The following is a 25,055-nucleotide window of genomic DNA, read 5'->3' on the forward strand; positions in this document are numbered from 1 at the left end:
GGGTCCCACTCCCTGTACCCCCGCCAGCCGATGGCATGGTGGGGAAGTGCTCCGGAGGGGACCCGAGCAGCGAGCAGGGCCTGCTGTGTCCGGGTTTCCCCCCAATTAACCCTTATGTCACTAAAGGACAGGTGGTGTCGAGTGTCAACGGCCTGACCAAGGCTTATCTGCCTTTTACACAGGTGGAAGGCCGGGTCAGAGGGCCGCTCGCTTTGATCCTTTGTCCAGAAATATTGGAGTGGCACCCCGAACGGAAGCCGACGCCTGGAGGCGTTTCGGCCCAGAAGAATGCGGGGTGGGCCGATGAGGCCTACACCGCCGCGGTACAGAACCTGGCAGCAGCGACTAACCTCGCTCAACTAGCTGCCTTTATGTCAAAGGTGGTGTCGGGCGGAGGGGTCTTGTGTCCAGATGACGTCAAGACCCTCGCTCAGGGTTCTGAGGTTATACTGCACCTGACGCAGCTGCAAGCCATAGCCTCGGGGAAGGTGACGACTAGGGATGTCCGATATTATCGGCCAACCGATATTATCGGCCAATATCGGCATTAAAATGTGATATCGGAAAATATTGGTATCGGTTTTCAAAAAAAAATTATTTTATTTTTTATTTTTTTACATTTCTATAACCTTTATTTACCCAGGCAAGCAAGTAAGAACAAATTCTGATTTTATTTATTGTCAAAAGTATGCATAATGTTGTGTTAATTCCACAAGAAGAGATATGTAATGTTAATTACCTGAAATTATTCCATTTCTTGGGGGGGGGGGGGGGGGGGGCCCTGCATATATCGGTATCGGTTGATATCGGTTGATATCGGTATCGGAAATTAAGAGTTGGACAATATCGGTATATCGGTATCGGTAAAAAAGCCAATATCGAGCATCCCTAGTGACGACCCTTACAACCTTGATGCACAGGCATCTGTGGTTAGAGCAGTCGCCCCTGGAGGAGGATAGGATTCCTCTCCTCATGGCCCCCTCTCCAAGGATGGACTGTTTGGTTTTATCCACGGAGATGTGACCCAGATGTGACCCAGGCCTCCCACACCCTACAACCAGAGGGGAGAGCACTGTCTCGTCAGCGGCTGCTGCGAGACCTCTGACCAGTGGCTTTGTGACCCCTGCCCAAAGTACCCTGGCGCGCAAAGCGTAAAATAAAACAGAGACAAGGGGCCCGAAATAAGTATGTCTACGCAAATATGAAGTGCGCGAATCCCCCCGGGGATTAGACCAGCGCCTTCATTCCACTGTGTCTAGCAAAACTCTTTGTTCATCCCCTAGTATTCGATAAAAAAATAGGGGCTTTGTTCTTCCTCTGGCATTGGGCCACGCTACTATCCCTGCCGGAAAACGTAAGCGGCCTGACAAATCACCTCTCATGGTGGCGGCTTATACGTAGGTCCTTGCAAGGCCTGGGTCTGTCTGCGAGAATGTTGTATTTTCTGAAGGCTCCTCTGACACACGCTCAGCATGTGTTCTTGATGAGCCTGACGTTACACATGATGATGGAATTGATTGATTGATTGATTGAAAACTTTATTAACAGATTGCAGAATGGGTACAATACAGTACAGCTCAATACACACAATTGTTAAGGGGATGCAGCCCAGAGAAAGACTTTCGTCTTGTTTACATCAGGGTCCCCCATTTTCAATTCATCAGGACATATATGACATACATGACATACAGATAGTCAGTACTGCTACATCTATACATTTATGACATACCAGATTTGCAAATACAGTACTGTTTGTGATACAGAAGGAGTCAGGAAAAGGGAGTATATACATTTGATGTAGAAACTGTACATTGGAGGAGGTTGGGTGGGGGGGTTGGGTACACTGGGATATTGACAACCATACTGGGTAATCTACATTGGAGGTGGTTGGGGGGGGGGCACACTGTATAAACAAGCAAAACTGTACATTGAGGGGGGGGGGGGGGGAGACACTGTACAAACAAACAAAATTGTACATTGGACTATTGACAAAACCATACTAGGTAAATGACTGTACATTGGAGGGGGTTGGGTTAGGATATTTACAGGGGCCAGTGTTGAATTGCAGTCTCCCGTAGGTGTCCCTTGAGAGAGGTTTTGAAAGTGGGTAGTGATCCACATTCCTTTACAGCTTTGGGTAGGGCGTTCCACATTGATGTGGCATAATTGCGAAACGTGTTTAGTCCCTTATTTGAGCCGAATCTGGGTTTAACATGATTTGTGGAGCTCCCTCTGGTGTTGTGATCGTGGTATTCACTGACCTTTGGGAAGTATTTTGACATGTACATGGGTACCTTGGTCGTGTAGGAACGAGTCTCCCTGTCTTCGCTCGTCAGAGAGGGAACCTCCGGCCGCGTCATAACGACATGGCGTCACAGTGCGGGTTCCCCCAGCCCCGCCCTCGCCAGGCCGGGTATTACGTTTGTGCTCCCCCGTCCAGACTACAGGTCCTAACAGAGGCAGCTGTGTTTGGAGCACTCGTAATCTGGATGATAGTAATATCATTACAGGGTCACATGGTGAAAGTAATCTTTTTTATTCACAGAATAGAAAAGATCACACTGTGACTCCTATCTACAATTCTTAGCAGGTCAGCGCCGGTTGGCCGCACGTGTGGCTACAAAAGTGCCACGTGTCGAGAAAACTTTGAGATTGGGGCTCGTGTTGCAATTTCAACACCCTCACCCTCCGTTTATGGGTTTGAACCATACTCGATGAGAGGCGTCTACTCCCGATATTTTCTGGTGCCCAAGAAAACAGGGGGTATCAGACCCATACTGGACCTGTCCTCATTCAATCGATTGACTGTGGCGAGACGGTTCAGGATGTTGACCGTCAAACACCTGCTGCGTGCAGTCAGAGTGGGAGACTGGTTCACTTCCATAGACCTGAAGGATGCTTACTTTCACAGCCCGATTTTCCCTCCTCACAGGAAATTCCTGTGCTTCCTTTTTCAGGGAACAGTGTACGAATACCAGATAATGCCGTTCGGCTACTCTCAGGCTCCTCGCACTTTCACCAAGTGCTTGGAGACCGCGCTGGGACCTCTGCGTCATCAGGGGATTTACTTTTATCTAGACGACATTCTGGTCCTCAGCCGGTCGGAGGAGGTTGCCAGGTCTCAGACCAGGCGGGTGGTGGAACACCTTTCCAGTCTCGGTTTTGCTGTGAACTGGAAGAAGAGTACTCCTCTTCCCAGCCAGCAGGTGGAGTACTTGGCAAGTTGGGCTTGATTCTAAGCTCAAGGTCCATGAGGGCAACTCTCTCAGAGCGACGTCGGGAAGATATTCTCGGTGCACTCAAGGAGTTCCATCCTGCCAGGATGGTTACGCTGTGGTCCGTAATGCGCCTGCTTGGCAGGATGGCATCTGCCCACTCCGTGGTCCCGCTTGGCCTCCTCTTTATGAGGAAAATACAGAGGTGGTTTTTCCGCATGAAAATAGACCCTGTGAGAGGCAAGTGGAGGCGCCTGAGAGTCCCCATATCAGTGATAGGGGACCTCAACCACTGGAAGAAACCAGGGACCCTCACCAGAGGTGTCCCCATGGGCAGCGTCGTGTCTCACGTGACAGTCTTCTCCGATGCCTCCCTCACAGCCGAGTCAGGACTGGACCCAGATATAGTCAGACAGATCTGGAACCAATTCGGGGAGGCCATGTGGACTTGTTTGCGAGCAACCAGTCGCACCAGTGCCCCCGGTGGTTCTCAGTCAGTCGGAAGGACAACCCTCCTCTGGGAGTGGATGCCTTCTCGGTATACCTGTGGCCACCCGGGATCTTATATGCGTTTCCCCCCATACATCTGATAAACCAGCTGTTGGAGCGGGTACGTCAGGAGCACAGGACCCTGATCCTGGTTGCGCCGGACCGGGGCGCAGCCTTGTGGTTCCTGGCGGCCCCCGCCATGGCCTATCCCATGGTCGCTGCAGGGCCTCTCTCAAGCACACAGCTTGTTGTTTCAACTGCCTGTCCTGGGGCAGCCTCTGATGGCTTGGCTGCTGAGAGGTTGAATTTGGAAAGGATGTGTTTTAGCACTAATGTGATTAACACCATCCAGAATGCGCGAGCGCGCTCTGTTCACTAGCACGGTTTACACAGGGAATTGACGTATGTTTCGAGAGTGGTGTGAGGCTGAGGGTCTGGACCCGATGTCATGTCCTCTAAACTCGGTTCTGTTCTTCATTCAGTCTTTCCTTGATAGGCTCTCGGCCTCGACAGTAAAGGTATATGCCGCGGCTATATCTTCATGTCACATAGGCTTTGAGGGCAAACCATTATTCAGCCACCCTCTTGTGAAACATTTTCTGCTGGGCGCATGGCGTCTCAAGTCTGTTAAACTGAAAGGTTATTCCCACCGGACGAGCCCTTTAAATCTAGCCACGGTGCCTCCACTTGATAAGGATCAAGATATACTGTAAATTAACCCTGGGTTCTTTTAATTGAATGTCGGCGAGGTGAACAGAGAGATGAGACAGAGTCAGATGGCAGTCTGTAAAGTTTTACTGGAATCCTCACAGCACAAATAGATCACAATCCGGACCACGCACCTCCACACACAGAGCGAGCCAGTGCCAAGTGGTGGTCTCATCAATACATCGTCACATCATTTATACATTTGTCGTGGCCACCCCTCCTCCTGGCTTAATGATTGATAGCTGTCATCGTCATAGCCTGAAGACAAAGAAACTTTAGGCGGGAAGAGAAGTAGAGGGAGGGATTGCCCCAGCACGTGTCTCTCATTAAGGGTGGGGGCCGAACGATAAGTGTTCCCTTGGGTCCCCCGTATTTGACCGGTTGTGTGTTCGTGTGTAGATAATTGTGTATGCGTTTGAATCAGTGTGTATGAGACCAGACTTGGGGTCGTGTCCTCACTTTAGTAATTTGTCTTTAACTATGACTCTTTTTGATACTTAACAAAGGCAGTTCATGTATTTATGATGTCCATTAATCCTATGTGTGTTTATCTGTGTGTATATTTGTGTGTAAGGGTGTGTGTACGAACTTTCTATCAGTGTGTGGGTGTATCTGCGTGCGTGCTTGTGCGCCGGCCAGTCGTCAGACGCAAGCAGCAAGCAAGAGATCTGTTCGTGTGTGCATGTGTGGGTGTGGGGAGAGGGGTCCTGTGTGTGTGGGTGTGTGTCTGTGAGGAGGGAGCCTCAGGATGGATGCAGAACGGGGTCATCAGGTCATATTCAGGGAGGAGGAGAGCACAGACACACAGAGCCACTGCTCCAGGCCCCATCAGGAATATTATACATTGGGGCCTTTAGATATAAGATATTACCAGACATTATGAACTGATATACCCATCAATGAACTAAAAACCTATCAAAACGTACTTTGTCCCCAAGCTGGGACCTCCAATTAGTCCTGGTGAGACTTTTGGGTGCCCCTTTTGAACCTCTTGAGTGTGCGCTGTTGAATCAGCTGTCTTTCAAGACGGCGTTTCTTCTGGCCATCACCTCCGCTAAACGCGTGGGTGAATTATGCGCTCTTTCGGAAGTGTCTGTCTATACAGGGGGATAATAGCAGCATTACTCTGAGGCCCAATCCAGCCTTTGTGCCAAAAAGGACAAAACAATGAGCCATTTTATAAATCATTATTAATAATAGAAAAGTTTATTTCACCGTGGCCACAATGAAAGGACAGTTTACAGACAGATACATCATGTTCACACACTAGCGTCTGGCCATAAACTGACCCAGAGGTCTGGGCAGAACATAGTTTATACACACTTGCAAGACGTAACATTAGAACAGATATGATGATGAAAGTAAATAAAAATGGTTCCCAGTTACGGGAAGGAATAATAACCTTGCTTTGGCTGGCTGGGGAGATGTTGGTACCTTGGAGTCTCTTAAAGAGACACACACACTTTACAATAGCTGGTCACACTAAACCAGTCAAGCTGTAAAATGATAAAATGATATCTCAACACAGATCTATAATGACATGATAATATTTTCCACGACAGCCTTCACCTATTGTGTCCTATTCGTGCGCTTGCGATATACCTTAAATGCACACAGGACCTCAGGGCTACCAGTCAACTGTTTGTCACGGTGGCCCTAACAAGGGTAAGGCATTGTCCAAACAACGCTTGTCACATTGGTTGTGCGAGGGCATTGCCCTCTGTTACACCTTGGCTGGACAGGTTCCCCCCGCGGGCATCAGAGCACATTCCACCCGTGGAGTGGCAGCCTCTGCTGCCCTGCTTAGAGGGGTCTCGGTGGAGGACATTTGCGCTGCGGCTTCTTGGTCCTCCCCGAGCCCTTTTGTCAAGTTCTATCTCATGGACATGACTGAGAGCTCTGTCTCTCATGTGGTCCTTAGTACTAGGACTTCTTCTGCATCCCTCCCCTAAGCGGGCTAGCAGGGATGTGTGGTGATGTGGGTCTACTCATGTTGTGCGTTCTAGGGTATCTGTGCCCTATTACGCATAGTAGTATGGCCACTACCCCGGCATATATGGGACCGGAGGTGGGCGTGGCTACGGTAGATGTAAAAGAGCATGAAGTTTTTTCAGCGGGTACATTAGGTACCACGAACACGAACGTAGTTCAAAAGGCAGAGCAAGACGCTCAGCCAGCAATCATATAACTAGGGTTATAGGATAACCTTCGTTCGAAGCGGTCCTGCGTATCTAGTTTTTATTTGTATTGCGCATCTCTACGGAAGCAGAGAATGGACAATTACATGAAAGTCTAGGCAGTATGCTCCTTCATAACAAAAAATAACTAAAATGGTTATTGAATGTTATATTTGGACTTGCATTTTGTGCAACTGAAATGACAAGCTGTTCAAAATAAACTTCGTTCTTCTCATCTCATAGCCTATGTCTGCATTTTGAATGAGGGGTCGGGACTTGGGGTTGGCCCGCCAAGTCATTTGAATCCTATAGAAAGTGGACCTGTTAAAGTTAGGTTCTATGTAGGATTGTTAGTAACTGTCTAACTGCATATATAACTGTTTCCACTAGAGGGCGCTCTAGGCGGAGCCACTCAAGATACCACCAGGTGGCGAGTATAAATAGAGATGTCTTCTCCCCCTCTACCTCTTTCTCCACCAGCCTCTCAGTGAGAGGATAACTCATGTGCTGCTGCTCATACCATGTGAATGAATAAACCACGCCGTTTACAGGCTAAAGATAGAAACCATGCCTCTTGACCACATTATTGTCACCCTATAGCCGGATTCTGTCAACAGGACCGGGCAGGAAATCAATTGGGAACTCCTGATATAGACCAATAGATTATATCTCTCATGATTTTGTATAATTGAAAAAGTGTGCAGTGAGACAAGAAAGGAAACCACTGATTGCAAAATCAATGCATTTTTATTTCGTTTTTTTTTAAGACGTCTGAAACAGTTGTGGTGGCATCAACGCTGCTATAGCCTCTAAAGAAGACCTTGAATAACCAAAGTGCTAGAATAGTTACATTTCAATGGCTTCACTCTGTTAGTAAGAATTGTACATCGAAAAATGTGCTCAGGTGAAAACACATATCAAACAAAATTGACAAAAATCGATAGTTCAATCATATCAAAGGATCCTCTACCCCCTGATTGACATAATAGGATAAGAGGATGTGACGAAGTCCTTTACATAGTTTCCATGTCCACAGCATAAACATCATCAGCACTCTGAGCCATCATCACATCAGTAGAACACCACACTTGAGCTACAGGGCCTCTAATCAAAACCAATACAAAAAAACAAGTCCTAATGCAAAGTAATTTTTGCCAATGAGCTATCAAAAGACAATGCTATTAGACACTGCATACAGATTTCCAAGCTTAAAAAGATCACACAGTTTCAGAGTTAAACACAATTTATTTAATGTTTAAATAATTGTTTTGACCATCCAGTGTTTTTTTTGTCATACATATGCTATTCAGAGCTACAATCAAATAATGTCTTTGTGTCCTTAATTGTGATTTTAAGATTTTAAATTAAGGAAATACTTCACCAATAAAAAGAAAAGAAAAAAAAATGAAATGCCCCAGTTTTTCTTTAATACCACAGCAGCCGTAGGAAAACCAAATTGACACACTGCTAAAATGAATACAAACAGTCTTACAGCGTACAGACTCCTACACCTTATAGCCAATACACACAATACAGTTATATTTTTACAGCGAGCCAGCCTACTAGCATGTACATTCAGATTATTTCTTTCTCGTAGCAGAAGCTGCCCTTCAGGTTTTTACATAAGACAGACAATACATTAAACCCCTTGAGAAGCTATAGAACAAATGTCTCTTCACACAGTCTCCTCCTTTCCCAAACACGATAAATGCTTTTATGTTATCTTTTCATTTTATTTTATTTAAAATATAAAATTGGTGACAAATGTTTGGGCTATATGTGTACACAGATAAAGGGTTTTTTATTTTTCATTTTTAATACAGTGTTTGCAAACTTGTAAAAATTGTACTTAAAATAATGTCAACAGCATGCATGAAAATATGAGTACTCTTCCCACTTTGGGAATTACTGAAATTTGCAGAAGATTTTCTGGAAATGTCCTCTGTTAAAATCGAACCAGCTTTTCTTTTTTTTTTTTTTATATACAAACATTATACCTGCTATAATAATTAATTATACAAGAACAAGTGAAGTTAAACTCGAATCTTCCTTAAAAGTGGAAACCATTTCAATAAATTTTGAAAGCACGTGAAAAGCTCTCTTCTCAGTGCATTCTCAACCTGTAACTTTTTTTTTTAAAGTTTTTATTTTTTTTAAGGAATTTTACAGATTGTAATTTTATATACAGAAAAAAGCCTTTGTGTTAGTTTCAGTTTTAAAAAGGAAGAAGGAAAAAAAAAAACCCAAACACAATTTACATCCGACAATAAATGGGTTCAAGAAAAAACTATAAGGCGAGTGTTGGAAGTGGATCAGAATTGTTCTTTTTAATTTGTGTGATTTTGCCTCCTTCGTCCCCCCTCCCCCCTCCGACGTTTGAATAGAGCCTTTGTGCCGTCTTTGGTCACAGGGGAGTGTGTGTTCAGTTGCACCTGTGGGGATACTGTGTAAAATGGAGTCCTTTCTTCGTTGTCATGACGAACGACGCTCCTTAACAAGCACCCCGACGGACCAATGGGCACGTACTGAAGTCACGCAAACAGGAAGCAGAAATCATCCTCCGGGTCCACAGGCAAGGCCGGGGGAAGTGAGAAGACTCCCCGGGGTTCCTTGGATTGACGGGGAGTTGAGTTTGTTCATGCTGCTCATGCCAAAGTCAAACGGCTCAAGTCCTCCTGCTTGAAAACCATGCGTTTGAAGTGGGAAGTAGTGGTCCGCACCGCTGGCTTGTAGGTCTCTCGAGAGTTTTCCCGCTCCTCTACCGCTTGTGCCCAGGAAACACGTGGGGGTTCCTGTAACGCCTGGAAGATGCAGAATGACACGTCAGACACCTGGGCTACGTTTTATGTAATAGCTGACAACATCTTATGTTGGCAGAAACAAAGCTGAAAAGAAAAATGCTTTGCTTTCCGATTCCCATGTGTGTGCACATTCATGTTCTTTATGTTTGAGGGGAACCCCCCCCCCCCCCCCCAAACACACCCACACCCACACCCACACCCACACACACACACACACACACACACAACGTAGGCAGACACTTTGCCAGACTATACAAAACAGTATCAACAACATGCATTTTAGAGGGAAAGCTGAACTGACAAGCTCCCCCATCCTTGTCATCAATGATGAAGCCACTGGGGATGCCTGGTGATTGGCTGTAGGTTGTCATGGTGACCCTGGTTTCCATATAAATGTATCAGTATAGCCAGATTTGACGTGGGGGGGGGGGTCTTTCCTCTTAGTCAACTGTTGTTAAAACTGAATGATTCCCATACAAACATGAGGACAAACAACGCAGAGGATTAACAGTTGGAATCGGTGGGACCACAACCCGTTTTCAGATGCCAGTACCAAACAATGGTGTCCCGTGTTGGGGCTTTGGTGGACAAAGGCAGAGGAACACAGAGGGTGTGTGTGTGTGGGTCGATAGAACGCTGAGGTGTGTTCTGATCCATTATTCCTGGTTCCTTTGTCCCTGAGTCACACACACACACACATACACACATACCCAAGCATGCATGAGCGCATCCACTCAAACTTCTATACCCACACTCATCCGCAAACACCCACGCATTCATACATGCCCCCCCCCCCCCCCCCCCCCACACACACACACCCACCAAGCTCAACCAATCGGTGAGAGGAAGCTAGGCAGTGTGGCTGAAGTACACATGACTCAGCAGTAGAAAAGAGTAGCCTACATCAGAATATAGAATGGCGGAGTCTCATAACATCTCCATTAAATATGTATATGACAATATGGAGGGCAAAGATAAAAGCCAAGCGGCTCACAGTAATTTGTACAAGGGGTAATTTCAGCCGGCCTGATCAAACAGGCCCACCAGCCGATCTGATCATTCTCATAATAATAATAATAATAATTCATTTAATTTATATAGCGCTTCTCAGTAACCCGAAGTCGCTGACAGTAGTCGGGAGCAAAAGTACAAACAAAGAAACGAAAGCAAAGAAACAAAAACAAAGAAACAACAAAGAAACAAAAACAAAAGGAACATGAGACCATGGGGGGAACAGGGGAGACAGCATGAAAGCACAAAAAAGACTGGAGACAGACATCAATCAGGTTGGAGGGGAGGGGGGGCTTAAGGGTGGGGGGGGTTGAAGGCAAGGGAGAACAGGTGGGTTTTGAGGCGAGCTTTGAAGGTGGAGAGTGTAGGGGAGTCTCTGATGGACTGGGGGAGGGAGTTCCAGAGTCGGGGTGCAGTACGAGAGAAGGCCCGATCTCCGAAGTTTTTAAGCTTGGATGACAGTGAGGGAGGCAGTGGAGGAGGACCGGAGGGAACGGGTGGGGCGGTAGGGAAGAAGGAGATCAGTCAGGTAGGGGGGGGCCAGGCTGTGGAGGGCTTTGAAGGTGAGGAGTAGTGTTTTAAAGTTTATGCTGTGTTTGATCGGGAGCCAGTGGAGGGAGTGGAGAACAGGAGTGATGTGTTCGCGGGACCGGGTGTTAGTGAGGAGGCGGGCGGCTGAATTTTGGACCATTTGCAGTTTATAGAGGGAGCGGGAGGTGATACCAGTGAGGAGGGAGTTGCAGTAGTCCAGGCGGGAGGAGATGAAGGCGTGAATGAGGGATTCAGCAGCGGGGGGGGAGAGGCAGTGATGGATTTTTGCGATGTTGCGGAGGTGAAAGTAGGAGCTAGCCGTGCTTTATGAAATATTAGATGGGTTGTTAAGGGAACATGGCAACATTGTGGGAAATGCGCAACTTACCATCTTCTCCAGAGTCAGACAAGAAGATAGATACCAATTTCCTCTCTATGCGTTAAAATAGAAAGCTATCTGGCTGCAAGCTAGCCTAGCTTAGCACACACAAATGGAAGTGGATAGGAATCACTAGCCTAGCTTAAAACTCTGGGAAAGGTGTTTTTGGCCAACAGCTAGGCTAGCTGGTCTGTATCCACTCCCATTAAGTTGTGCTAAGCTAGGCTAGCTTGTAGCCAGATAGCTTTCTACTGAACGCAAAGAGAGGAAATTGGTGTCCATCTTCTTGTCTGACTCTGGAGAAGACGGTAACTGCATTTATAATAATGCTGCTGTATTCCTTTAAGCAAACTACTCATGGCAATCGGAGCTAGCTAACATCAGTCTTGCTTTCTGCTGGATTTCACTCTTACTGCTCTCTACTGGGTTATTATAACTACAACACTATGGAACTGAATTCAAAGAAATTATAATACACCAGAAAATGTAAGTGAAGATGAGTATAGTCTGTTAAGTACCTGGTGAAGCACAACCGTTCCTATGAGTGGAGTTTCTTCTCTCCAGACCTCCTCTCCTCCTTTCTCCTGCTGTTTCTCGCTCCATCTCCGTGCTGGAACACATAAACGCATCGGAATCAGAAGAGGGTTTACTGCAGAGTACGTCACACATACAAGGAATGTGTGTCAATGCTTATTCACACAATAGAGGACAGAAACAATGCATCTAGAACACGTGAAGGTGAGACGTGCAACTCTTCCTCTCCTAAGAGGAATCCCAGCCAGCACTGTGTAACAACAACACAGCGACCTGAAACGGAAGAGAGCTACGAGCAGCAGTGAGGAACTCTCAACGTAAAGCTCAGGAACACAGAAAATCTTAGCATTGGCTTCATTATTGTTAGTATGACACCATGATACAATCCACACAAAAACCAGACCCCTGAAAGCAGACAAAAGGCAAAAAGCACGTTAGCACACCTTTGGAGATCAAAGGGATAGATGGTGGGAGTTACAGCACAGTTAGGATTAGGATCAGACGATAAGTGTGTCAATCAAGGGAACAGACTGTTGACCTCACTATCTGGAAGAAAAAGTGAATGGCCAGTAAGCCATTGTCCATGTGCACTGAAATAAACCCACCTTCTGTGTATCAATGCTGAAAGCGAATAAAGGTATTATTAGTAGCTGCGATCAGCAACTCTATAGGTCACTCTGTTGGTCGGTTGGTTGGTCAAAAAAACATTTCTCCACCCTCTAGTGGCCACAAGTTTCGCCATAGGAGGCTGAAATTGTAACCTAATGCACCAGATGGTTTGTCACACAGAACCATCTGAGAAGTCGTCCTTGGAAACTGTTTGGAAAAGGGTGGGCACTTCCAAAAAATACTTGGCAGGTGATTGGATGTCACACCTAAACCATGCCCATAGCTACACAGACAACTGTAGTTCGGCCACAAGCGCATACGTACGCCTGACAAGATGGATTCCCGTGTGATCTTGTGATCTCCAGCTGCCTCACAAGGTAACTGAAATTAGGCACGGAGGTCAAGTGTGTTTGTGAGAGAGGAAATTGGAAATGTGCGATCAGTCAAGATCACCAGGAGTGGTGTAGTCATTATAGACCGCTTCACAAGGGGCGTCAGGGAGAGCGAGCCTTGGAAATCGATGCATTTGGAGACAATCGTGTAAAGTGCTTTCCGTGCTCCTCCAAAACAAAAGGTAAGGGAGTAATAAGCAATGTGCCACTTCATGTAGTAGTGCTGAAAACGTACTCGACGTTGTGGGTGTTTGTTTGTGATGCACGACCAAATAACAAGATTCAGAGAGGGAGAAAAGTATATCGGTGCTCTTGAGTTTTATCTGGGAGTTAACACATGAGAGGGTTTTTAGTGTGAGACCATTATGTCAGAGCTGTTATCGAATGTTTCTGCTGTCAGGAGTACGATCGTGTGGCTGCAGAATGCAGGAAAGGAGTCAAACAGTGGTGTGGGAGGTGTGACCAAGACAAGTGCAGCGTGAAGATGAAAAATGGAGAAAGAGAGACACGGGTCGGCACAGTGACCACGATAAGGCAGGAGAAAGGGACCAGAATGAGAGCAGAAAAGGGAATACCTTATGCTGTAGCAGTACATTTCTTGAGAAACACACTAAAGAGAGTGGAGGGAAATTAAGAGGTGTTGGTGAAGCAGGATGAAAGGACCAGAGAAGATAAGAGCATCTGTAGTGAAGCAGGACACAAGGAACAGAGAAGATCAGATCATCTGTAGTGAAGCAGGACACAAGGACCAGAGAAGATCAGATCATCTGTAGTGTAGGACCTGCATGGACCAAAGATGATTCTCTGGTCATAAACTGTGCTTTGGAATCTGGTCATAAACTGTGCTTTGGAAATAAAAGGAAAGTCAGATAAAATCACGATGGTATTGAACGCTGCCAGAAGATATTTGGGTGGTTGAGTGAGTTGGATGAGAGAAGGATTTGCCCCATTGTCACAGATCCCCGGATCGGATTAAATGATCTGTGTGAGGGTTGTGTCATGGGAATTACTTAGATGAACATTTGTAAATATTATTATTATTATTATTATTGAGTAAATAAGTGACTGTACATGTAAATCCACCCCATTAACACTTTAAGGACCAGCCACGAGTTTATACGTGTTACGGTGCCATGCGTTGTGGACCAGAGTTGTTATTGTTTTATTCCATATTAATAACGCTATTAACGTCCCCGATCGACTTGCAGGACCTACCCACATATTTGATTTTCAAAACATGCAATACCGGACAGATCCGCTTAGGGGCGCCATCGCTCCACTGCAGTATCATTGAGGGCGATTGAAAAATAAATTGTTTACTGTCTGTGGGCGTTTCATATGAGCCTCGATCCCAGCCGAACATACTCCATCTTTGATCACGTTACCGAACGCAGATTTCAGCCTGGAATAATTGGATTTATGATCAGCCAATGGACATATCGATCTACCAGACTAATGACGAAATGCTGCCGGCGATCACATGGGCTGACGGTAGGATACTATTCCCCCAAATTACAGCTGGATTGGACATTGTTTTAAAACGCAACGTGATCGATGCAAATGGCTACTTGAACACACACTGTATTGCTAATCAATAATAGTAATCGGCATCCCCCGCCGCCCCCATTTCATCCATAGATGCTCTGTAATAGTCCGGATGCTACGCAGTTTGTTTTATTTCATTCGTATATATACAGCAGAAATGGCGTTTGATATAACGTGACTAGCCTTTAGCCTCATATCTAGCTCCCCAGAAAAAAGACGAGGCGAAAACTGCGATAAACCTTATATTCACGGCGCTATAAAATGACAACCAACCAATGGATTTTTATTTTCTTTAAGCCATTATGAAGGCACGGTTTATGCACTCAAGTGACAATGAGAATGGACAGATAGCAATACTATAAAGTATATATATAGCTGTTAGAAAGTACATCGGTTTGTTGACAACGCTCGGTCCTCTGGACTATAAATCGCCGCAGGACTTTGGTCGCCAAAGTGTTAAGTAGGTGGTGGTATACACCTAATTGTGTGTTACCCGCCATTTAAACAGAGAGAAGAAAAGGTCAAGCGTGTGTGTGTGTTCATGCCAATTGGCAAAAATGGGGCGTGGCAAAGACCTATCACAAAAAGGTTGCACCTATTACGAATTTGCGCTTATTAAAAGTCCCATGTTTTGCTATTCCTTTCACTATTTGGGAAATGTTACACAATTCCTGTGAGTCTATGGAACACATCTGTAAGGTTTTTCATTGTTTTTTTTATTTCTAATCAAGTACTCTAAAGCAGCATTTTTCCACTTCAAGATTTCAAGCTGTTTTGGGCTGGGCTCCGCCCATACTCGCAAAGCGCTTTGAGTGACAGTCACCCACAGTCTGCACTGGCAGACAGAGAGAGACAGAGAGATAGACAGGGAGATTAATTAATTTCGCCGCAGGGGGGCATAATCCCACGGGACAATGCATTGGTAACTTGTTTCAAATGAGAATATATACCCCTGTGAATATTATTGCACGGATCGGAATGCGCTATGATATTTTGCAACAGGTTGACGTGAGGCAAGTGCCGACAGAGAGAGCAGAGAACGAGTGAGCGAGAGAGAGGGAGAGAGAGCGGGAGAGGGAGAGGGATACAGAGCATTTACACACTGTGTAAATGCTCCGTATCCCTCTCTCTCCCTCTCCCTCTCGCTCGTTCTCTGCTCTCTCTCTGTCGGCACCCGCGCCACGTCAACCCGTTTGAGGAAGTGTCAGTATTTCCACTCGCTCTGTTGTTGAGCGAATTGTTGATTGTGGGCGGTGACTACAAACAGTGCCTTACTCACGTCAGCGAGCGAGTCAAATCAGAATGGCTTAGTTCAGTGAGGGAGGATCTCCTGAACTCGAGACTGGACCGATGAGCCAAAATGAGAATTAGAGACACAGACCCCATTGATACAACCCCACATTGCTAGAGAACAATGCTAAACACTGGAAAAGGCAATTTATAAGACATGGGACCTTTAAGTATTATAGCGGCATTCTTGCCTCTAGCTTTCAGCACTGAGACTATGAGAAGATGGGTTCAATATCTTCATTGCTCATGAGCATTGGCTCAAGGACGCTAAATGTGTTGGTGGATCTTTAGGCCAGGATCAGACATATTTACTCCCATTGAAACCTTGCCTTCCCATAATCACTCTATGCTGTTAATCACAGCCAATATGAGATAGAACCAGCCCAGTGTTAGAAGACCACAACAACCACATGATGTTGAGGGGCACAGTCACGAGTCAGCGTCCTCTTTTGTTAGGCAAACACAATGGTGACACAGAGCACACACACACAAAAGTCAAGAGTCAAAACACACAACACGAGGGTCGGGGTCGAGCGTTCCAAAGGTCTATATTTATCCACTCGTTTGGGAGTGGAATACTTGGGGCAAGCTTCATCCATCCCAACACAAAATCTAAACATTTGTATCCAAAGTGACCTCCTACAGGTTCAAGCCCCCATTTATCACTTATTCTACCCCCCCCCCCCCCCAAGATAGAATTATTGATTATGCTTACATCATGGGCCTTTAGCCAACCTTTAAGTGCAAACTAATCAAGTGGTCAGTGTCACCTTTCTTTATTTTATTTGTATTGTTATTCTTAAAAAAAATAAAATAAAAATTAAGCATTCCGCTTAGATAGCACCAAACAATTTGGCCTATGAACCATGAACCCCCCCCCATTGTCATTTGCAGCATGCCAACCTCTGGCTCTTCCTCTGACAGGATGGGGCTAGGCCAGGGATCTCCCAGGTCCCACCTGGCCCCTCCCTGGTCATCAGGTGTGGGGGTGGACACACGCCGAATGACCTTCCTGATCACCTGGTGGGAAGATGTGGTTGTGCCGGGAGGAAGGAGAAAACAACATCTTTATTTCATGTGGGCTGCGCGCTGCACTCGTGACATGTTGTAATAATGGAATATTGTCTCACAAAGTGTGCCCCGATTGGTGAAGTCTTATGTGGCTCTGCAATGAGATCTGTGTTGCTCACTGTGCTCTACAATGAAATTACTATACTGTTGGAGCTTCGGTAAAGTTTACTGTAACTTTACGTGCACACTGAAACAGCATCAAACCTCTCAGCGACCTCTCCTGCGGATTTAGGCTATTTAACAGACCGTTTGATCCGAGTCATCTGAGTAATGACCTAGTGAATGATGATAAACATTTGGACCCATTTGCAAACTATTTGCTTTTATTTGAAAATGTCCAAACCCCCCACCCCCTCCTAATAGACAGTCTCCTCCCCAACGCATGTATATATTCTCCCCCTCCAAATGTACAGTCTCCTCACCACCGGATGTATATTTCTCTCCCACCCACCCACCGCCTCCTAATGTACAGTCCCCTCCCCATCATATGTATATACTCTGTCAGGATCTATGAGTAACAGTACTGTATATTTGGATGCCGCATATGTCACAAATGTATCAGTACTAAATACCTATATAAATGTCATGCATGTTGTGTATGTCATAAATGTCACTATGAATTGAAAATGGGGGACCCTGATGTAAACAAGACAAACGTCTTTCTCTGGTCTGCATCCCCTTAACAATTGTGTGTATTGAGCCGTACTGTATTGTACCCTTTCTGCAATCTGTTAAATAAAGTTTTCATTCATTCATTCATTCATACATGGAAGAGGAATGATTCGAAAGGGGGAAATGATCACGATCACACTAAACAATTCTAAGTAATCAAATGATTACTGGATGACTGCAGCAGCCCTGCGTGAGACATGCTTTGTATTCCTGGGTCTATCAGAGGTGAAAGGAATGGATCAGGGGGTGGGAAACGATACGTTACTCTTCTTGTGATCAGGTTACCGTCTTCATCAGTAAACTGCTCCTCGGTCACAGACTGGCCTGGGACATTCCTTGCCTGCTCTCCCTGTAGGGGGTTTGTGATTAGGGGATGAACAAAAGCCCCCAAACTTAAAAACCTGAGGAACCAAAAACCCTGCATCCAACAGCATCACCACCACCACCACCACACTGCAAGGAAACCTCGACGGGAGAGAGAATATCAAGCCTGTAACACTAACAGACGTTAAAGGGATAGTTCTGATTTCTGGACCGCTATCCCTATTTCTTACTTACCAAAGATGATGTTAATCACTGAGACTGAAATTAACTTTGTGTGCACCGTGGAATACCTTTCAGTGGGGTCAGCTTGTACAGACGGGAACTTGACCCCATTGACTTTGCACTGGTTTGTGCGGCTAACTATCCGGAGCTAGTACGTGGAACAGCATGGACTGTGCCGAGAAAGGACTCCAATCGACATCATCATTGGTAAGTAAGAAATAGGGCTAGGTTTCCAAAAACCGGAATGATCCCTTTAAGGGAGTCTTGTGTCGCAGTAAAATAAGACCCTTATACAATTTGTAAAAAATGATGCGCACACATTTTGCCAACAGAAGGACAGCGGAGTGCAAACGTTTAAACAGCTATGCGAGGGCATTAACCACCAAAGCTAGTGGGAGGGTATACTACCTCAATTAAATGTATCAAATGAACACATTTGCAGAAGGCCTAATCACAATAAAAAAAAATTACAACCTACCACACGACAAGCAGACATTTTGAATGCCGTTTGTTTGAACCTGCTGGCGTATTTCCTATTGGCCCGAGGCTAAATTCTACTTCTGTTGCCAAAATGCAGGTGCATCTCTGTGATGGCATTGACAAACAAGATGGTGCCATCATGATGTATGCAGGCTTGCATCAACATGCATACAGTACACACACACATACTTACAGAGAGAGAGAGAGAGAGAGAGAGAGAGAGAGAGAGAGAGAGAGAGAGAGAGAGAGAGAGAGAGAGAGAGAGAGAGAGAGAGAGAGAGAGGATAAAGGAGAAGGCGAGAGAGAGAGAGATAAGCTTAGCTCTCGGTATGCCACGCGACACTACTGCAAGAGAAGCCGAGCCTTGACCATAGCCTGGACCGATTCAAACCAAACCAAAACCAAAACCAAAACCAGGTCCAGCCTAAGCCTCCACCGCAGGCCCAGCGGGGTACCTTTAGGATGACCCGGCGGCGGAACACCCTGGTGGTGACGGTGCGCTCCTCGTCCGAGCCAGAGTCGACACTGAGTCGCTGCTGGAGAAGGCAATACGGCACCGTTACACAAAACACAGACAGATGGGCGTCAATCGGGAACAAGCTACAGACTACAGGTGAGAGGAAATGTTACATGGTGTTATTATTATTCGCCTCCAACGGTTACCTGTGTCAACAAGGGAACACCTGGAATGAAGCGTCGTAGTATTGTTTCAATTAATGAAACGACTAAACCCTTCCTTCAGTGTTGATGGTAGCCGATGCCCTCCGGGTCGCGCTCCATGCTTTCTACAACGGAGTTCGGCGATTTGCGAATCTGATTGGCCACTTGCCCATTTCCGCGTCGAACAGCCTGCAAAGCACCTGGCGTTCTATCGCCATGCTCTAAGACAAACTCTAACCTTAACCAACTTCGAAAGAGTGCCTAAGCTTAACCGTCGAAAGAATCTATCGCCATGCTCTAAGACAAACTCTAACCTTAACCAACTTCGAAAGTGCGCCTAAGCTTAACCGTCGAAAGAATCTATCGTCACGCTCTAAGACAAACTCTAACCTTAACCAACTTCGAAAGAGTGCCTAAGCTTAACCGTCGAAAGAATCTATCGTCACGCTCTAAGACAAACTCTAACCTTAACCAACTTCGAAAGAGTGCCTAAGCTTAACCGTCGAAAGAATCTATCGCCACGCTCTAAGACAAACTCTAACCTTAACCAACTTCGAAAGAGTGCCTAAGCTTAACCAGTGTAGACACTTGCGGTCCCACGATTGGGCGTACGCGTCACATGACCAGAAATGAATCGCCGAACTCCGTTGTAGAAAGCATACAAGCCTCCGGGTCTTACTGCCTCATTCGCTAAAATCCATTCTCAACAAAGGATGCACATTTCCCCCAAAAGTGGATCGTCACAACAGAAGAGGTTTCGACGTTTACCTGGACTTTCTTCTCCGACACCAACGTGCCATCTTCCCGCCTGCCGCCGCCGCCGCCCTGGCTCCTCACGCCGTTGGCCGAGTCCTGCGAACTGTCCTTGGGCGAGTGCTGCTGCGAGTGGTCGCCGTTGTGTCTCGACCTCCCTGATTCGCCCCGGGACGAGGAGGTGATGGAGTCGCTGGAGTTCTCCTGGCTGTGGGAGGGAGGGAGGGAGGGAGAGAGGGAGGGAGGGAGGGAGGGAGGGAGGGAGGGAGGGAGGGGAGGGGAGGGGAGGGAGGGAGGGAGGGAGGGAGGGAGGGAGGGAGGGAGGGAGGGAGGGAGGGAGGGAGGGAGGGAGGGAGGGAGGGAGGGAGGGTTGAGGATTAACATTACACACATTCAAATATAGATAAGATAAATACTATAATAATAATAATAATAATAATAATAATAATAATAATAATAATAATAATAATAATAATAATAATAATAATAATAATAATAATAATAATAATAATAATAATAATAACTTTATTTGTATAGCACTTTTCATACAGAGGTTGCAGTTCAAAGTGCTTAAGTAAACTATTCCTTAAGTAATGCCCAGATTAAATACTAGTCCTTAAGTAGATTTACCCGGATGAAATATTAGTCCCTAAAGAGAGATTATGTTTATGAAGCAATGGACCGATTCACACAGTGGTAAATGCATTATCCTTAAAAATCGTCAACAGTCAATTCATTTCTATGGATCCTATAATTTGATGCCTTGTGACGAACATATTTAGTTCTGATGCACTGTACATATTTGGCCACATTTCATGATGTCGTAAGACAACGAAGGTCTTTGAAAGCGAAGCGCACCTGTTCTCCAGTCTGTCCAGCAGGTCCGAGCTGACACTGCGGCCTGGTGTGGGCGGCTCCACGTTGACACTGGACGACTCACTGTGCCAACCTGGAAGTGAACACATGTCTTTTTCTGCCTGCTTGACCTGACTCAGAATCTCCTGAACCCTGGCCTCCGTCATCTCCTCGCCCTCCTCCTCCTCTGAGCCTGCCTCCAGATTCACCTCCTCCAAGAGAGACTTTAGCTTCTCCTCAGTCACCTCCTCGTCCTGGTCTCCGTCCTCCTCATCGCTGGGTTGGAGCTCGCGCAGTGCCACGGCCCACGCCTGGGGGGAGAGGGTGGGGCGCGCTCCTCTGATTCGTGGTCCCCGTCTAGTGCCCCTGCACGCCCCTCCACCACCCTTTCACCCCCAGTCTCTACGCCCTCACCCTGGCAACCCACCTGCCCACCCCTCTCATCCCTTTGCCCTCGCTGTACCTCACCCCCCATCTGCTGCCCATCATCACAGCCCCTTTCCGCTTCTACGATGTTACCTTCTGCCTCCTCGTGTTCTACATTTCTCAGATTATACTCTCCCACCCCCTTGTGTTCTGTCACTGTGCGGTCCATGAGCTCATGCTGCTGGCGCCTCCCATCCATCCCCTCCTCTGCTGACTTGTCTCTCCCCTCAGCCATCCTGCTATTCCCCTCTGACAACATCTGCCCATATCCTGTTATCGTCTCACTTTTGCCTTTCATCACATCACCCATCTTTTCTCTGTTTGTGACCCCCTCCTCCTGGCCCGCTTCCACCATCCCGTGCCCCTCTAAAGACTCCGCTGCAGCACCCTTCACACCCTCCTCTAACTCCCGATCTTCCCTTTCACTCATGTGTATCCCTCCATCCTCCAGTGCGCTCGTTTGTCCTCCTTCCCCCTTCTGCGCCCTCTCGGGGGACGAAAGGGATGAAGACAAAGAGAGGGAAGAGGAGTACGCTGTGTCCCTGTCTAGGTTGCACCTCTCTGGGGAGGAGATGGACTTGGGCTTGTGGTTGAGTTCTGCCTCCTGAAACGACCGGTCGTCCTCCTCGCTGAGCAGCAGCTTGTCGTTCAGCGCTATGGAGGGCTTCCTGACCGGGGGGGGGCAGGGATCGGGGAGGTCGAAGACTGGGACAGACAGAGCGAGCTCACAGGGTCTGGGGGGGCTCCTAGGGGGGCTGTCTGGCTCGGCTGGGACAGGTGTGTCTGGGTCGGGGTAATGGTGGTGGTGTTGGTGGTGGGGGGCGGGGGAGGGGTTTGGGGTGACTGGGAGTTCGGGCTCCAGGAAATTGGGGTTGGAGTGCAGTGTGGCGGGTGACTGCAGCTCCGCTAGGATGCTCTGATAATCTGTAGGTGACAGATGACAAATGTACAGACACACGCAAGTGGAAGGACACAGCACAAGGAATACGGCACACATGCACTCGCACACGCAAACACACATACTGTAAATACACGCATACGCACACATACTATAAATACACGCGTACGTACACACACACAACACGTGACATGAATGATGGCACAAAGACTGTAGTGCAGAGCATGTGTCCAAACGCCCACTAGCTGAGGTAGTGACACATACTGACCCCACGATGAATCACCACCGTTATGGCAGCAGATACACTACACTACCGTATAATCACTTCACCACAGAGCTAGCTGAAGTAAAAAAAACAAATAAATAAATAAAAAAAAAAACAGAAAAGTGAATGGAAAACAAAACCACAATATGTAACTCTAAAATGATGTATGGACTTGTGTCACATCTTCTAACAGTCGTATGACCGGTGAGTTAGTTTTCTAGATTATTTACGCTACTATACAAAGTGGAAAAATCACTTGCAGCATTATAGGTGAGGTGAGACGTTGAAAGTGGGACACGCTAGTAGTCACATAACACCACATTAGTCATGTAGTGATAAAATTATTAAAGATTTGAGTGGGCGCTCAGTCACATGCTCACACGAGACGAGAGATGAGACGAAAGAGATGAGAGATGAGAGAGACAAGAGAGATGAGAGACAAGAGATAAGAGATTAAAGATGAGAGAAGAGGAGGAGGGAGGGAGGGACGAAGATGCTAAATGTATACTTCCGAGGTGGAGGGGTCATTGCGGATGCGGGGAGGAGGTTGGGTGGGGGGGGCGGAGGACGCACAGGTACACTGGCAGACGGGGCACGGGGACAGGGAGCGGAGCGGAGGGGAGCAGGAACCAGGGCTCGGACAGCGGGACCCGGAGGGTGATGCCAGCACGGAGAGGGGAGAGAGGGGCAGGAGGCGGCCCCCATTGACTCACCACTCTGGGACATGAGCAGGGAGAGATCCAGCGGGGGTGAGGAGGGGGTAGGGGGAGCTCCGGTGGAGCTCGGGGTGGGAGAGGAGGGCGTGGGGGCAGAGCGGACGGGGTGGTGGTGGGAGAGGAGGGCGAAGCGGCCGGGGTGGGAGAGGAGGGCGTGGGGGGCAGAGCGGACGGGGTGGTGGTGGGAGAGGAGGGCGGAGCGCCGGGTGGGAGAGGAGGGCGTGGGGGGCAGAGCGGACGGGGTGGTGGTGGGAGAGGAGGGCAGAGCGGCCGGGGTGGGAGAGGAGGGCGTGGGGGCAGAGTGGACGGGGTGGTGGTGGGAGAGGAGGGCGGAGCGGCCGGGGTGGGAGAGGAGGGCGTGGGGGGCAGAGCGGACGGGTGGTGGTGGAAGAGGAGGGCGGAGCGGCCGGGGTGGGAGAGGAGGGCGTGGGGGGCAGAGCGGACGGGGTGGTGTGGAAGAGGAGGCGGAGCGGCCGGGGTGGGAGAGGAGGGCGTGGGGGGCAGAGCGGACGGGGTGGTGGTGGAAGAGGAGGGCGGAGCGGCCGGGGTGGGAGAGGAGGGGACGAGGGTGGGAGAGGAGGGCGTGGGGAGCAGAGCGGACGGGGTGGTGGTGGAAGAGGAGGGCAGAGCGGACGGGGTGGGAGAGGAGGACGTGGGGGTGGGAAAGGAGGGAACGGGTGTGTTTGAAGACGGAATGGGCGAATCGGGCGGGGAGGGGGGTACGGGGGAGGTGATGAGGGGGACAGGGGGAGGCGGGATGGGGTGACAAGGGGCAGGAGCCGGTCTGACGGGGGTCTCCGGGTGGGGACTGAGGAGGGGAGGGGGACAACGGGAGCGTCTCAAACGACGCTAGAGGAGCCAGGTCCCTGAGCGAGATGGATGACTCGTAACTCGAGAGCGTCGGGGGGGCGGTAGGCCACGTGCCGCAGCGCGGGGAGTGACAGGCGCGCGGCGGGGGGGTGTCGGGGTGCAGAAGACGGGCAGTGAGATTATCACGCACACTGAGAGCGCGGATGGAGGTGGAACGACAGGAGGGGAAAAGACAGGAAAAGACAGACACAAAAAAATAATGATCAAGGGAAAACAAACAGGTTAACGAGAGACAATGTGAATGAGAGGACTGAGTTGTGATGATGCTTTTGGGATGAGGGGGGGTGAAGGATGGAGGGGGTCAAAGGAAAAGTTGACAGAAACACAAACAGCACATGACTCTTAATATTAAGAGCTGTTATGGGCTGTTATCAGCAGTTGTGGATACTGCTATGGAGGGCATGAGGGGAGGCAGGAGGAGGAGGAGGAGGAGTAGGAGGAGGAGGAGGAGGAGGAAGAAGAGGAGGCAGGTCTGGTTTCGCAGGAGGAAGAGGCTATCTGATTCTATCCGAGGACGGCTCAGAGGAACTGGAGGAGAACTAAAGAGGTCTAAAAGCTAAATCAGGCGCTAGAGATGAACAGAGTAGAAAAGGCTCTACAGTGGTTATCTCTGCAGAGTCCATAAGAGTCATGCATGAGGAGAAAGACTAGAGGCTACACAGTAGTTACTCAATTAAAAAGGTAATCTAAGAAGTTACAGGTAAAAAAATTAAAAGCAGTGTGTTAGAGCATGCATTCAGCTGGAGTGGGATGCATAATTTATTTGCGACAACTTGGTAAATATATATATAGTGGTTTCTAGAGGCATATTGACAGGGAGACTTAATTTGTCCTTGAATGCAGTGCAGGTTAGGTCAAGATATATACCGGTAAATACAGACAAACTTGTTTTTTTGCTTTCTGAAATTATAACCCATGAGGGTTGTGATCAATTCAACACTGGCCATGCCCAATATGTCTAGGAGGTCAATTAACACGGATTTCCTGAATTAACCAGGTCAAGTATTTACCCTGCTAACATTTACTTGTGCTCAGGAAGCGGAAATAGTTATAACCCACATTAAAAAAGGAAGGAAAACTGAGGGTAAACTACTGTAATACAAAGTCTGGTGAAACATAGCTATTTCACTGTCAGGCAAGGGAACTGGGTCTGGGAATTCTA

The 25,055-nt window shown here is 47.6% G+C and overlaps 1 protein-coding gene across 1 annotated transcript in view; it reads right to left on the reverse strand.

Annotated features, from left to right (window-relative positions):
- Positions 1–8,522: 8,522 nt before the first annotated feature.
- LOC311234756 (ankyrin-3-like) overlaps positions 8,523–25,055 on the reverse strand; it is a 323,045-nt gene continuing 306,512 nt past the window's right edge. The window contains 8 exon segments of the mRNA XM_084321999.1: positions 8,523–9,390; positions 11,830–11,921; positions 16,585–16,701; positions 17,690–17,773; positions 18,906–18,986; positions 19,879–20,071; positions 20,722–21,104; positions 21,182–22,068. Coding sequence (XP_084178125.1) covers positions 11,850–11,921; positions 16,585–16,701; positions 17,690–17,773; positions 18,906–18,986; positions 19,879–20,071; positions 20,722–21,104; positions 21,182–22,068 — 1,817 coding nt within the window. The 3' untranslated portion in view covers positions 8,523–9,390; positions 11,830–11,849.

This window comes from Notolepis coatsorum (genome assembly GCF_963971535.1).
Source record: "Notolepis coatsorum genome assembly, chromosome: 9".
In the NCBI taxonomy this organism is placed as follows: Eukaryota; Metazoa; Chordata; class Actinopteri; order Aulopiformes; family Paralepididae; genus Notolepis; species Notolepis coatsorum.